General features: G+C 41.8%; 1 protein-coding gene across 2 annotated transcripts in view; it reads left to right on the top strand.

Annotated features, from left to right (window-relative positions):
* The first annotated feature begins 311 nt into the window (after positions 1 to 311).
* Positions 312 to 12,802, top strand: part of WDR26 (WD repeat domain 26) — a 43,600-nt gene continuing 31,109 nt past the window's right edge. The window contains exons 1-6 of one of the 2 annotated variants that reach the window (XM_027681778.1): positions 312 to 994; positions 2,554 to 2,653; positions 2,770 to 2,826; positions 9,380 to 9,516; positions 10,099 to 10,196; positions 11,006 to 11,162. In XM_027681778.1, coding sequence (XP_027537579.1) covers positions 633 to 994; positions 2,554 to 2,653; positions 2,770 to 2,826; positions 9,380 to 9,516; positions 10,099 to 10,196; positions 11,006 to 11,162 — 911 coding nt within the window. In that variant the 5' untranslated portion in view covers positions 312 to 632. The remainder of the gene's footprint in view (positions 995 to 2,553; positions 2,654 to 2,769; positions 2,827 to 9,379; positions 9,517 to 10,098; positions 10,197 to 11,005; positions 11,163 to 12,802) is intronic. The other variant, XM_027681777.1, reaches the window with a different exon arrangement.

The raw sequence follows: 12,802 nt of genomic DNA, 5'->3' as shown, positions 1-12,802 counted from the left end.
CGGCGGGGCGTCCCTGTGCCCCTCGGGAGCCGCCCCGCCACCGCCCCCCGGCAGCCGTGGGGCCGTGCCCACCGCGGCCCCGGGCGGCGGAAGTGTGTGTAGGGGGCAGTGCAGGAATTTCCTGTGACGTCCCGGCCCGGACTCCATTAGGTGCAGCTGGGCTGAGAGGAGACAAACCCGGCGGGCAGCGAGCGGAGCGGGCCGGGCGCCTGGGGCTGCCGGGCGGGGGCTCAGGGCAGCGGCGGCCGCCATCGCCAGAGGGAGCCCCGAGCGGGCGGCGGCGCTGCCTCCGGGACCCCCGGCGGGCGCAGGGCCCCGCTCCGCCTCCCCTCGCCCCCGCCGCCTCCCCCTCCTCGCCCCCCCGGCTTCCCACCACGGCCGCTCTCGGCGAGGAAACTCTGGCCTCCGCTTCCTCCTCCTCCGACTCGGACACCGGCGGAGCCTCCCCGCCCCCGCGGAAGAAAGCCCGGGCCTCCCCGGCGGCGGCGGTGGAGGGAGCAGGAGAGCCCGGGGCGTCCGCGGGCAGAGCAGGCCTCACCTCGTCCCAGTCCCCCTCGCTGCCCGCCGGGCTCGCCCCCACCGCCGCCCCGCTCAGAGGCAGCAGCAGCAGCGGCGGCATCGCCAGCAGCGCCATGCAGGCCAACGGGGCGGGAGGGGGCCAGCAGCAGCAGCAGCCGCCGCCGCAGGGCCCGGAGCTGGGCTGCCTGGGCGCCCAGAACGGCGAGGCCTCGGCGGGCACGGCCGCCGGCGACCAGCTGGCCCACGCCAACGGGCTGCTGCCCTCGGCCAACAGCGGCGGCCCCGGCGGCGGCAGCCCCGGCGGGCTCGGCGTCAACAACGGGGTGCCCGCCGCCGGGGGGCCCGGCCCGGCCGCCGCCGAGCTGGGGGGGAGCGGCGGCGGCGGCAGCGCCCTGAAGAAGAAGAAGCGGCTCTCGCAGTCCGACGAGGACGTGATCCGGCTGATCGGGCAGCACCTGCACGGGCTGGGGCTCAAGTAAGTGGCCGCGGTGGGCGAGGGACAGCGCGGCCGGAGCGGCGGGGGGGAGGCTCCTTCCGTCCTTCCTTCCTTGGCCGGGGCGCCCCGACCGACCGACCGAAGGGTCCCCTCGGGGCCGGGGGAGTCCCGCACACACGCTCCCCGTCCTCCCCTTGTGTTCGCGGGGAGGGTCCTGCGCGGGGTCCCCGCGGAGGATGGGCTGCCCGGAGCGGGGAGCAGAGGCGAGGGGAGGGAAAAGGGACCTCCGGAGCGGGGGTTGGTGGCCAGAGCTGCCCTGTCGCAGCTTGGTAGTCCGCAAAGATGGGAGAGCAGTGCCCGGGTGTGAGGCAGAGCCGTGGGGCAGGCCCGCTCCTGGAAAAAAATGGAGCCGGAGATGTGTTTTCCAAGCCTGGGCCGGTGCCTTTGCGAAGCGGCAGGACGGGAGCTTCCCCTGCCAGGAATGGCAATATGGAAGTCGAGTTGCACACCGATAAGGGTAGATCAATACAAATGTGTCAGTGGGGGAGAAGTTATCTGGTAAACATAATGGAGCCCGCAGCTGGGTGTGGGGGGGCGGCTTTTCGCAGATGAGCTCCAAGATTTGGCTTGTCAGCTCACAGGAAGCGAGCACAAAGTAAACTGCCACTTAAAGAGGCTGTTTGGTCTCACTCTGAAAACCTTTGGCCCTGTAAATGGTGAAGGCCTCTGTAGATTTGTGCTGGACACGTGTTCTTGGTAATAATTTCACTTGTAAACAACAAACGAATATGTTGGCCATTTCTTAAAATCAGAATTAGGAAAATGATTTCCCAGTGGAGTAAGGGAAGTCTTAAGTATTTAATCACAACACTCACTTTGTGAGTAAAACTAAAGCTAGCATGTCATAATTTTGGAAGGAGGCTAGAAAAGTCCCGTGAAGTGTTTATGTAGCTACCACAAAAGAAATCTTCAAAACACTGCGGAATGGGTCAGCTATAAAGAACTTATCCCATAAAATAAATTGCCTCTGACACAAGAGGCAAGTTTACAGCAGCAGACAACTCGTGACTATTCATAGACGACACCACAGTAAATAAGCTATTTTTAGTATAAAAGGGGGAGGGCTACAGGTTCATGAGTTTGTTTATTTTTTTTTAAGGAGCCAGTCTTTTAAGATGTGAGGAAGAAGAAAAAATCAGGCCTGTGACAGATGTCGTAGCTTTCTGTGTTCTTTTATGGGGGGGGGAGGCAGGGAGGGGTCCAGGGATAGCAACCAATAGCTAACAGCTTTCTAGTCTGTATCTTCCTTCATGAAGTTTATCTTCTATGCAGGGATGGCTGTGGTGGCTGGTAAGTCACAGACTTCATGGTACTTCAGCGAAGCTTTCAAGCTCATTGACAACTTGCTTTAGGTAGAGGTAGCTGTTTACCTGTCTCAGACAACTGAGATCCTCTCTCTGAACAAGCATCTGAATCTGGTCATAGTGTTCTTGTTTTCTTAAATTGACTTTAAAATATAGTAAACTGTTATCATAGCAGGCGGTGTATTTGTGAGGGTAAAACTGGTCGGGTTTTTTTACACTGTATCTCTCCTGCAGCCAGACTGTTGATCTCCTCATGCAAGAGTCAGGATGTCGTTTAGAACATCCTTCTGCTACCAAATTCCGCAATCATGTCATGGAAGGAGAATGGGATAAGGTAACGTAGGGCTTATAGGACTGTATTAACCACTGTTTAAATTTATAGTATCTGTGAGAGAATTCAAAATCCACCCTCCTTATATACTTTTTTTTTTCTTATACCGATTTCTGCAGGCTGAGAACGACCTGAATGAACTTAAGGCCTTAGTGCATTCTCCGCATGCAATTGTGGTAAGAGGCACACTTGAACTCTTTCAGAGCTGTGTAGTTGAACTAATTGTAGTGGTGTAATCTCTCACTATGGAGTTGGTTGTCCATAGTTCTTGTTGTTTTGGTTTTTTTTGTTTACTTTAAGCTACTTGCATGCTATCTCATATGTCATACTAATCTGAACTTTTTTTATTCTGTTTTAGAACGTGAGATAGGCAGCCCAAAAGTACTGGGGCTAAGATCTAGTGTACTGAATGTTTAAACTCTGTTAAACATACCTAACTGATAAAATATAAATCCTGTCACTATCCTAATTTGAATACTTGAAATACTTCTCACAATCTCTGTGTTTATAGGAGTTAAGTTTTCTTGGGGGAAGAGAAGTTTAGAAATAAAATGCAGTAATACTAATGTGGAGTTGGCTTTGTAATAGCACATTACAAGAATATAGAGGCTGCTATACACTATGAACAATACTGTTGCTTTTCCAGATGGCTTTTAAAGAGCAAATGCATTTGTATTGCTGTTTGGGATTTTATTTACAGCTTTTTCTCTTTGGCTGGCCTTTTTTTCCTTTTTTAAAAAAGATAAATCTAGAAATAGAAGGTTGGTAGATCCTGTGACTTAACAATTACGATATGTGTTGTTATGATTTCAGTTGCTTTGAGTGAAGTGTTTCTTGATTTGATTTTTGTATCTCAAGATGAAAATCATTACTTGGCTCTTCAAACAGCTCGTTCTGTTGTGTTTAAACGTTTATTTTAATGAAATGAAGTTAGAACAGCTAAGGTCACTTAGGAAGAAAACAGTAGCAAGTCTTTTTGAAGTGTCTGTGACTGTAAACAATGAGGAATCAGCTGATGGCTGCTTAGTTCCACTTCTAGCTGATTCATTTGTTGTCAAGACAATTTCCTGTCTGGTGGGGGAGGGAGAGAAAGAGAGAACAGGAAGTGAAGTAGGAAAACAGATGTTTAACAAAACATCAGAGGGTACTTGACAGAAGTTTGCACTCTTTTCTATTAATTCGGTCAAACCTTAGCACCTCCTAATTAGACCGGTGCTTTCTCTTTTCTCAGACTTGAAATAGTTTAGAATATTGCATGCAGCTTTCAATTGTTTGTGCGGACTGAAATTATGAAGCTGCTGTATGTGAATATGAATGGCCATTTGAAACAGATTTTCTCATGTTTCTGACATGTGAAGCTATGAAGTTTATCTGTAGTATTAGTGTTTTGCCTGTCTGTGAGTCAAGGTTTAACTGACTATGAGCACTGTACTTTTTGGATAACTGAATTTGAGGAAAAAGGGTATGTTTTCCTTCTGTTGTTTTGGAGGGCTCTGAAAGCGTACTCTTCTTTAATGTTGATGTCTAACTGCTTCCAGAAAACTTGATGCAATAAAAATACTTGGTTTAGACTGAACTTTACCTGAACCAAATATTAACTGGGTTTTTTTTTTTCGAAGTTGTTCTCCTTTATATAAACTTCATATAGTTTAGAACAGGTAACAGTTTTAAATATCTTACATGTGTGTGCATGTTAGTAAGACAACATGACTTGCAATGTTAAGTTGAGCTCGTGTGCATTCCATTGTGTGCACTCTGTCTCTGCCTTCCTCCCTGTCCAGCTTTTTGTACATGGTTGAGGTTGGGGTAGGTATTAGTGTAATCAGCAGCTGGAAGACTAATGAAAGACCCTCAGGTTAAGGTAAGGAGGGATGCTTTGTGCTGTGTAGGTAATCCAAATGCAGTCAAGTCAGAGCTAATGAAGGTGATAAATGTGTTGATCAGGGAAAGTCCAAGCAAGATGCTGCTGCAGGTAACTCTAAAATGGAAAATTAGATTTTGTGTTTCCTGACTCCTGACTTGTGACTCACGCTGTATGACTAGATGTTTCAAAATGTGTGCGTACAAGAAGAATGGGTGCCTAAAAGTTTAGATGACACAGAGTATTTAACAAAGTAGGGTGTGTGTTTTGTGGTTTGGTTTTGGTTTGTGGTTTGGTTGGCTTTTTTTTTCCACTTATGGTTAATGTGACCTGGACAAAATGACCAGGATAAATAGCTGCTTTTGAAATGTCTGGTCAGTGAAGGGGATACATGTGTATTTTAAAAATTCTACTCGTGTTTTATTTTACTATTTCTGCAAAGCGCTCTAAGTTCTACAGGTGAAAACACTAAACATGAAATGGCTGATCTCAATTTTTAAACCTTTGATGCAGTGTGTTGATATGGGGGGTGTGTGGTAGCACACAGGATAGTTTTCTATTTGTATTTGTGTCAACACAACTGTGTGTTATATAGTATGTGATTAGTCATGTTTACTTTTCCAGTATATAAGATACAGATGTCTTGAGACAATCTGTAGGAAAACTTTAGTTGGATCAAGCATGATGTTTTTCCTTGAGTAATGCTTAGAAAATGTCAACTTCAAGCCAGCCGGAGGTTTTGCTTATTTTAGGGCTACTCAAGCACATTATGGTATCTATCTTGGGTAACTAATTGAACCTAGGAAGAAACCTGGAGATTATTCCTTTACAGTCATCTAGAATATACTTTCAAATTGTCCTCTTTACTTGTTCTGGAGGTATACAGTCTGCAGCAGGCAATACATAAATAACATTTTTTACTGTATTGTTTGAGCAAAGTGCTCCACCTGCCTGTATGGTGTCCCTCTTGCTACAAGCATTAAGGGCAGTTCCCTGTTGGAATTAGTTACTGTCCATGTGGCAGGACTTGGTATGGTTGAAACCTCATTAAATTCCTTTCTATATTCTGTAGATCAGAATATTTTCTGCCCTTTACATATAAAATCTTACGTTTAAGTTTTGGGCTGGCTTTAAGTGCTTTTATCAGTGTTTTAGAAGACTATCAAATGTAATAGACTACAGGAAATGAAAATTGAGGTCTTAGTTCTGCAGACTGTAAGTAGATAGCTATTGTGTTTGTTTTGAAACATCAGCTAATAATTTCAGCATTTCTTTTAGTTACCTGTTTAACTTCAAAGAATAGTTGTTTCAGCAATGTTTACTTACTTATTTTGGACTCTTAGTATGGTAATAAAACTGTGGTGGAGCTTGTTAAAATATGCAGGTCAGAAATGACACCAAAATCTAATCCTAAACTTAAGTTATCGTGCATTTTGATCATTAAACTTCGGAAGACTCGCTACTGCAACCAGTGATCAAAATGACCTGAGTTCTTGACTGTGATAGTGTGTTTGTCCTGTTATCTTCCAGTTGTGTTTGCTGAGGTTTTCACCTTTGGTTACCTAGTGCTGGTGAATTGTGGTGCATGCCAGACTTCCTAGAATTTAAGATTCTGGAAGGGGTTTTCCTACTGACAGTTAGGAAAATGAAGGAGTGCAGTACTACGTATTCCTATTAGTAATCAAAGGCTACATTTTGAAGAAAGCAAGATGCTAACAGTACATAGATTAAAACAAACAAACACCGTCGCCCCTGTAAATCTGTTAACTCTGTCTTAGTTTTGCCCCAGGGTAATCAGAGTTCAACCTACACTTTGATACTATCTTGTCAAAACAACAGAGTAATGCACTTCATCCTCTCTTAGATTTGAAATGCAGGATGAGGTAGTAGTAACTGAGCAAAACCAGCCAGACTGCAGTGCTGAAACTGTTGAATGGACTCTTCCATGGATCCTTCAAGGTGAAGAGTCTTTTCTATAAGCTAAGCAATGGTGGTGTCTGAATTTAAACTGTTCAATAGTAAAGAATGTAATGGTGTTGAATTTCCATTGCAAACACTGAGATGATAATGGTATGGTTTTGATTTTGATAATCTTGATTCCCCTTCTTTGTAAGGCAGCTAGAGAATATGGAGAAAGAATAAGCTGCTCTTGTGAATGCATTGCAGCAGATGAGTTTTATACTCACTCTATTCCACTTAAATAGCGGAGTTTGTGCTTTTTACAGTTGCAAATATTATAAACAGTTCTCTTTTCTTCTAGAAGAGATTGTTTGGGCTCTAGAAGAGGTAATTTACTCAAAATGGTCTTGGATATTGTGAGAAGGTGGTGTTGGGAAGAAATTAGCAATACTATTAGTAGGGCATAAAGTAGTTGAGAGAAAACGAGGATAAAATTCAGTTGTTCAGTGAACTTTCTTTGTCGGTAAAGTCACTAGTTGCACAGAAATAAGAAGTAGGAGGCAGTGAGTGTCCTGATTTAAAAAATTACTTGAAATCTGGTGTCACTGGAGTGTGACTTCTGCCTTAAGGAAATTCATGCCATTGTTTGAGTCTGCTGTAGGGCGAGTTTTGGAGCAGTTATCAAAATAGCTTAGCATATCAATTTAACTTCCCTATCCACACTTTATTCCCTGCCTTTTGCTATAAATAAATTACAATTTCAAACTGCTTATCTTTTATTCTAATTTACCATTATGGTAACAATAGATTCCTGCATGAAGTGTGTAGTACTGTGTTGTTCTGGAGGCCTTTATATTCCTGATATTCTGAAGTCACACACGGCACTGACTTTTTTTTTTTTTTTTAAACTATACTTTCTAACCCAAAACTGAAATTACACCTCTTTGGATAACTTGGCTACAGTATTCTGCGTGGCAGTATTCCATGGAGTTGTTGGGACTGGTGTTATAAATCTGTGTTTTGGTGTTTTCTGCTCTTTATACTTTTTCCTCTAACAAAATGAAATTAATGTGCCAAGTCCTAAAAGCAGGGAGGGAGAAAGAGTAATTAGATACAGAAAAGATAGGCTATCACATTTAATGGCAATATTGTATAAATTTAATAAATATTATATGCAGTGAATGGAGAAGGAAGAGGTGGAGGATTATAGTTTTTATTACAAACTGGAAATGTCACACTGTTTTTTATCTGGTGTTGATCATCAGTGTGAGGTGACCAAGAGGAGTGAAATACAGTATGAGACTGCTACCTGAGCATCTCCAGGCATCCTAGTGAGCATGTGCACAGCTGGTAGAGGAAACTCTTATCCCTCCTGCTGCTGGTAGATAAGCAAACAGCGTGAGGTCTGCTGACCTACTGCATGGAGCCAACCACTGAGGTTGTAAATAATTGGGATATCTTTCTTTTGGTTTTTCACATGTCAGAACATCAAAAAGTGTTGTCTCACCTGGAAAAACTGTACAGTGATGGTCTAACAATTCCAAATTCCAATGAACTAAAGAGCTGGATAGGGAGCGTAATATGGGTTTGCCTGTCACGTACAGGACAGCAGAGCACTACAGACATGTTTGAACATAAATCATCTTTACTGTGACATGTTTTATTCTTCACAAAGCTGTGTGGTAAGTTAATAGCACTGTATGTGGAAACTTCCTTCTTTTGAAGAGCTGTGGAAACAAAAATGCTTTATGTTTTCACTTTGGATTTTACATCTAGTAAGCCTTAAACTTTCATGTGAGCTTTAACAGGACAGGAACATCTTAAACTTCCCAATTATCCCTCTGCTTAAGGAGGCAGGCAGTGTGTTTGAAACGAAGTAAACATTGACCAAATATGAGCATGAAAATAGTGAGGTGCCTGAGGTCTGATGAAAGCAAAGGAAACTGGTGATTGAACTGGTGGTGTATTCATTAGAAAAGTGAATGTAATTTGCTACACATAATCTCCAAGCTGTTTGTCACCAAAATTCTAAGACATACATTTTCCTCTTTAACATGGTGAGTTTTGTGGACTAGAAATGTCATTTCTGTCTGATAATGGCTAGCAGTAAAGAACATGTGCAAACACAGGATAGTTGGTTTCGTCTAGAAACAACCAAACTGTATTTCTACTAAATTACTATTAGAAGTTTCTAGGACTTTTTTCTTCTTTTTTTATTATAGTAAATTAATACCTGATTTTCCTTTTTTTAATCCACAGATATTTGTTGTTAGAATAGCATGTTTGATTATTTTCTTAAAAAAAGAAAACAACCTAAAACTGTGCAAGGTGAAAGGAATGCTATGAAATAACAGTGATTAATTCAGAGAGGTGAAGTGGTTCCTAAATATAGGAAACTGTATTTTTTTTTCTGTAATCCTGAAAACACCACCCAAGGAAAACAACTTAAGGTAGAACTACAAAACAAAACCTCGGGCAGTGTCAATTTGCTATTGCTATATGTTATGCAGCTATGCAAACAATCCTTGTCTGCTCCTATGTAAGCAGTGTGAGAACTTGTTGAGTTGGCCTGTTGTGTTCTGTGCTGTCATACAATCTTAAATATGTGAATAGCTGATTTTTGGGCACTTTCTTGACTGAATCTTACATTGAAGAGCCTGTCTAATTCAAGGTTTGAAGAATGATGGCTAAAAGGAGTGAGTAAAAATGAGACAAGTTGTAGGGGGGATCTGAGGAATGAGATAAAAATATACTTACAGCCCCATCAGTCAGGGAGGAAATTCACGGGTAACTTAATTGGTACAATGTTGTTGAAAACCCAGCAAAAGAAATTGAGTAATGAAACATTACATAGAGCTGTATTTCTGAAGGGCATAGTAGAATGGTTTCTACTGTTCTGTTTAGGCTCAAACGTTTTCTGAAACTTCAGTCAACCTTTTTCCCCTGACTGCTGCTTTCTGTCATGTCAGAGGATGAAGTTTTTGCTGCTGCAGCAGAAGTACCTGGAATACCTGGAGGATGGCAAGGTCCTGGAGGCACTTCAGGTTCTACGCTGTGAACTGACGCCTCTGAAATATAATACAGAACGCATTCATGTCCTCAGTGGGTAAGTGTTTGGACTCTGAGAGCCCTTGCACTGAAGTTTTCTAAGGCTTTTGATAGCTGACGTTGTGAAGGCTCAAGCTGTGTTAAAGCTATTATCCTGTTGATTAATAAGCTGTAGTGAGATATGATAAAATGCTGAGTAGAGAATGCTATTCAGTAGACAGTGTTCTGTCTCAGATGCTTGAAAACAACCTGATGATTATCTACTTTTATACTACTAGAGCCCAAATTAGTACATATATATGTATGGTCATTCGATCTTGAGAATTATCAGCCAGCTACCTTATAATTGAATTAAGTAGGTAAATATAATCTGGTTTGTTCTGAGATGAAAATAAGTTATTTCTACCTTCCCTAAAATCGCTTGTGTTTTGTTTTCTTTTTCTATGGCTAGTGTAGACATTTGTTCTAAAGATGTGTTTTCCTCTGAAATAGTTTCCTACCCTTTTTCCTATTGGTCTCAAGCTTAAGTCACCTGTTTCCAGATCAATAAGAATGTTATAATCTATATCATGCTCAAAAGTGAAACAAATGATTCCAGAAAGACTTGGTCTGTTGGTGTGTGTGCCCTTTTTTTAAACAGGTACCTGATGTGTAGCCATGCAGATGACTTGCGTGCAAAAGCAGAATGGGAAGGGAAAGGAACAGCTTCCAGATCTAAACTTCTGGACAAACTCCAGAGTAAGATGTTCTAGTGTTTAGCATTTCTTCTCACCTCTGTAAATCCCATATATCTTACATATCTCAGGGAATTGACTTTACCTGTGTTTGCTGGTTGTTTGCTTTTCTGGTATTTCTTGGTTAATGGGGATGCCTTTAGGTGCCTTTACCCTTTTGTCTTCTGTACCTAACCTTTTGCTGTCTCTGATAAACTGTTTGCAATAGAACTCTTACTTTTTTACCTCTGCTGCATGCAGTGATGGTATAACTTGGTGATTAAATGTGTGGTTCTGGGAGGGGGGTGTGTGTGTGTTACAGATGCTTGCTGTAGTGAGAGGTGAAAACTGAAGTGTGGCCTAAAACCACTAGTGATATTAGTATTGGTTGACAGTGGTCTCATACTTCACTATGAATTACAGTTTCTCCTCTCTCTTTCTTGTGGCTGTTGTAATACTATATATCAGAGTTGTAAACCCCACAGTATTCTTTGTTTTGATAGTGTTAATAGGTAATTCCTTATACTGATACTGTTGGTTTATAATTTTACTGATTTTTTTTTTTTTAAATACCGAGTTAGCTTGTGTAAGTGGTGCTTGTTGACCACAACAACATACTCTATAACTACAGATGCCTTGCATACGCTCTGCTTTCCAGGAGTTCATGCTTCTAATTCCAGGTGTATAGCTGTAAATTTGACAAGCTGTGTACTTTATTTACTAAGGTCTTTTCCAAAAACACTCAAATCAAAGTATGCTCTTACTTGTAACTTGATAAGTGGTTTTGTTTTTTTTTTTTAATGTGTTTGTTTTTTCTTCATAACTCCTCTAAAGCCTACCTACCCCCATCAGTGATGCTTCCTCCAAGGCGTTTACAGAACCTGCTCCGTCAGGCTGTGGAACTACAACGGGACCGGTGCCTATATCATAATACGAAACTAGATAGTAATCTAGATTCTGTCTCGCTGCTAATAGATCACGTTTGTAGTAGGTAAGAAACCCTCACCACTTTTAAGATGGGCAACAGTATGTTTCCTTTATCTTTTAAAGTAATCTGATTGTACCTACTGTTAGCAGGAACACGAAAACTATTCTGAGCTGGTTTAACAGGATTTTGCTGGGAAGAGACAGTTAAAGGAGTGGTGGAGGTGGGGAGTAGAGAAGGTGTGTGTGAGACATTTTGGTACCTGGATATGGAATAGTGGGGTCAAACTAAAGCTTTAAAATTTTAATCAGATGAGTATGAATAGAAGATAGTACTAGGCTAATCCTTAGCCACTTGTTTCTTGTAATTTTGGACAGCCAGTCCCTTTATGCATCAACATACGATTGCTGTGTTTTTTCACTGGAGAATCACTGGCATGTTATTTATCCAGACTGTCTTCAAGATTAGTGGAAGGCAGAAAGCCTATAGAAGCATACTTTTTTATAAACTCAACTTTCAACTATAACTTTTCATAGTGGACACAGGTGGTTTTAGACACAAAGGCTAAAGCAGAGGAGAAATGTACAATAGATGTTTCTGATTTACATAATATAAAGTACTGTTTTCTCAGAATTGAGAAGCAGTAAGAATTGAATGTCTCTTACACCTTTCTGTTGGTTCTTTAGACTGTCTGGGTAATGGGTTTTTTTGTTAACAAAATGGATGCTGCTTCTGAACCTTCAGAATGCCATACTGTAGTAGACACGAAGCAGAAAGATGTTTGTTTTTAACAAATGGCTGACCTGAGCAGTTTTTCTTCATCCAGCAAAACTTTGCTAAGGACCTAAAAACTCAGTTTTATGGAAAACTGCTGTGCATGCTGCAATAAGGGGATGAAGGCCAGAACACCTAGAAAATGAGGTTGTATAGGATACTCTTGTATGTTTGTTCATGTAACAGGCTGACATGTGGGCTTACAGGGAAACGGTTTTTGTGTTAAGGTTGGCTCATCTGAGGAAGCTAATTAAGAACTGATGAACTCAGCTGCTTTGACTTACATTCTTGTGTTTCTTGGAATCTCTTTTTAAAGATGCAGACTTCCATAGTACTTCGCTGTAGGTTTTAAAATTATTATCTTTGGCACTTTGTGTATTCAAGTAACTTTTTTAGCTTGCAGTTTTGCTAGATTGCATTGTTTCAGCAATTGTGTGTGTACGTGTGTGCAGATATTTGACTGTTGCCCCTTTTAAGAGCTATAGGAAATGATCATATACTGGTATTATGGCTTCAGAAGCGAGTCTTAAAATCAGACTAACAAACAGAGATTTAATTTTAGTCTTTAAACAAGTCCATAAATAGTATTGGGTGTTCTGTAGGGGGTTTGATGTGATTAATCAAACTCCAAAGAGCATTCAAGCTGACTGTGAAGAGCGTGGTTTACTGAAGTCAGACTAAGTAGAGCCGGATATAAAAGCTACTGCATGCAACAAATCTGGGCTTAAATTTCACTCATCTGAATCTATTTGCTGACATGAAAGTTTGGCCATAGTTTGGGATTTTGTTTGTGGTGTTTTTATTTTTTAACCTAAAGTAGTACTTCCTAAACTGGCATATTTGGTATATATACATACCTACATACAGTTACTGTAATTTAAAAAAAAAAACAAACAACAACAACAAAAACCCCAACAAAAAAAGTACCCAAA

This window comes from Neopelma chrysocephalum, unplaced genomic scaffold (genome assembly GCF_003984885.1).
Source record: "Neopelma chrysocephalum unplaced genomic scaffold, ASM398488v2 Primary Assembly neopelma1_61b, whole genome shotgun sequence".
Taxonomy (NCBI): domain Eukaryota; kingdom Metazoa; phylum Chordata; class Aves; order Passeriformes; family Pipridae; genus Neopelma; species Neopelma chrysocephalum.
Note: the sequence above shows the minus strand (reverse complement) of the source record. Positions and strands in the feature narration are given on the sequence as shown.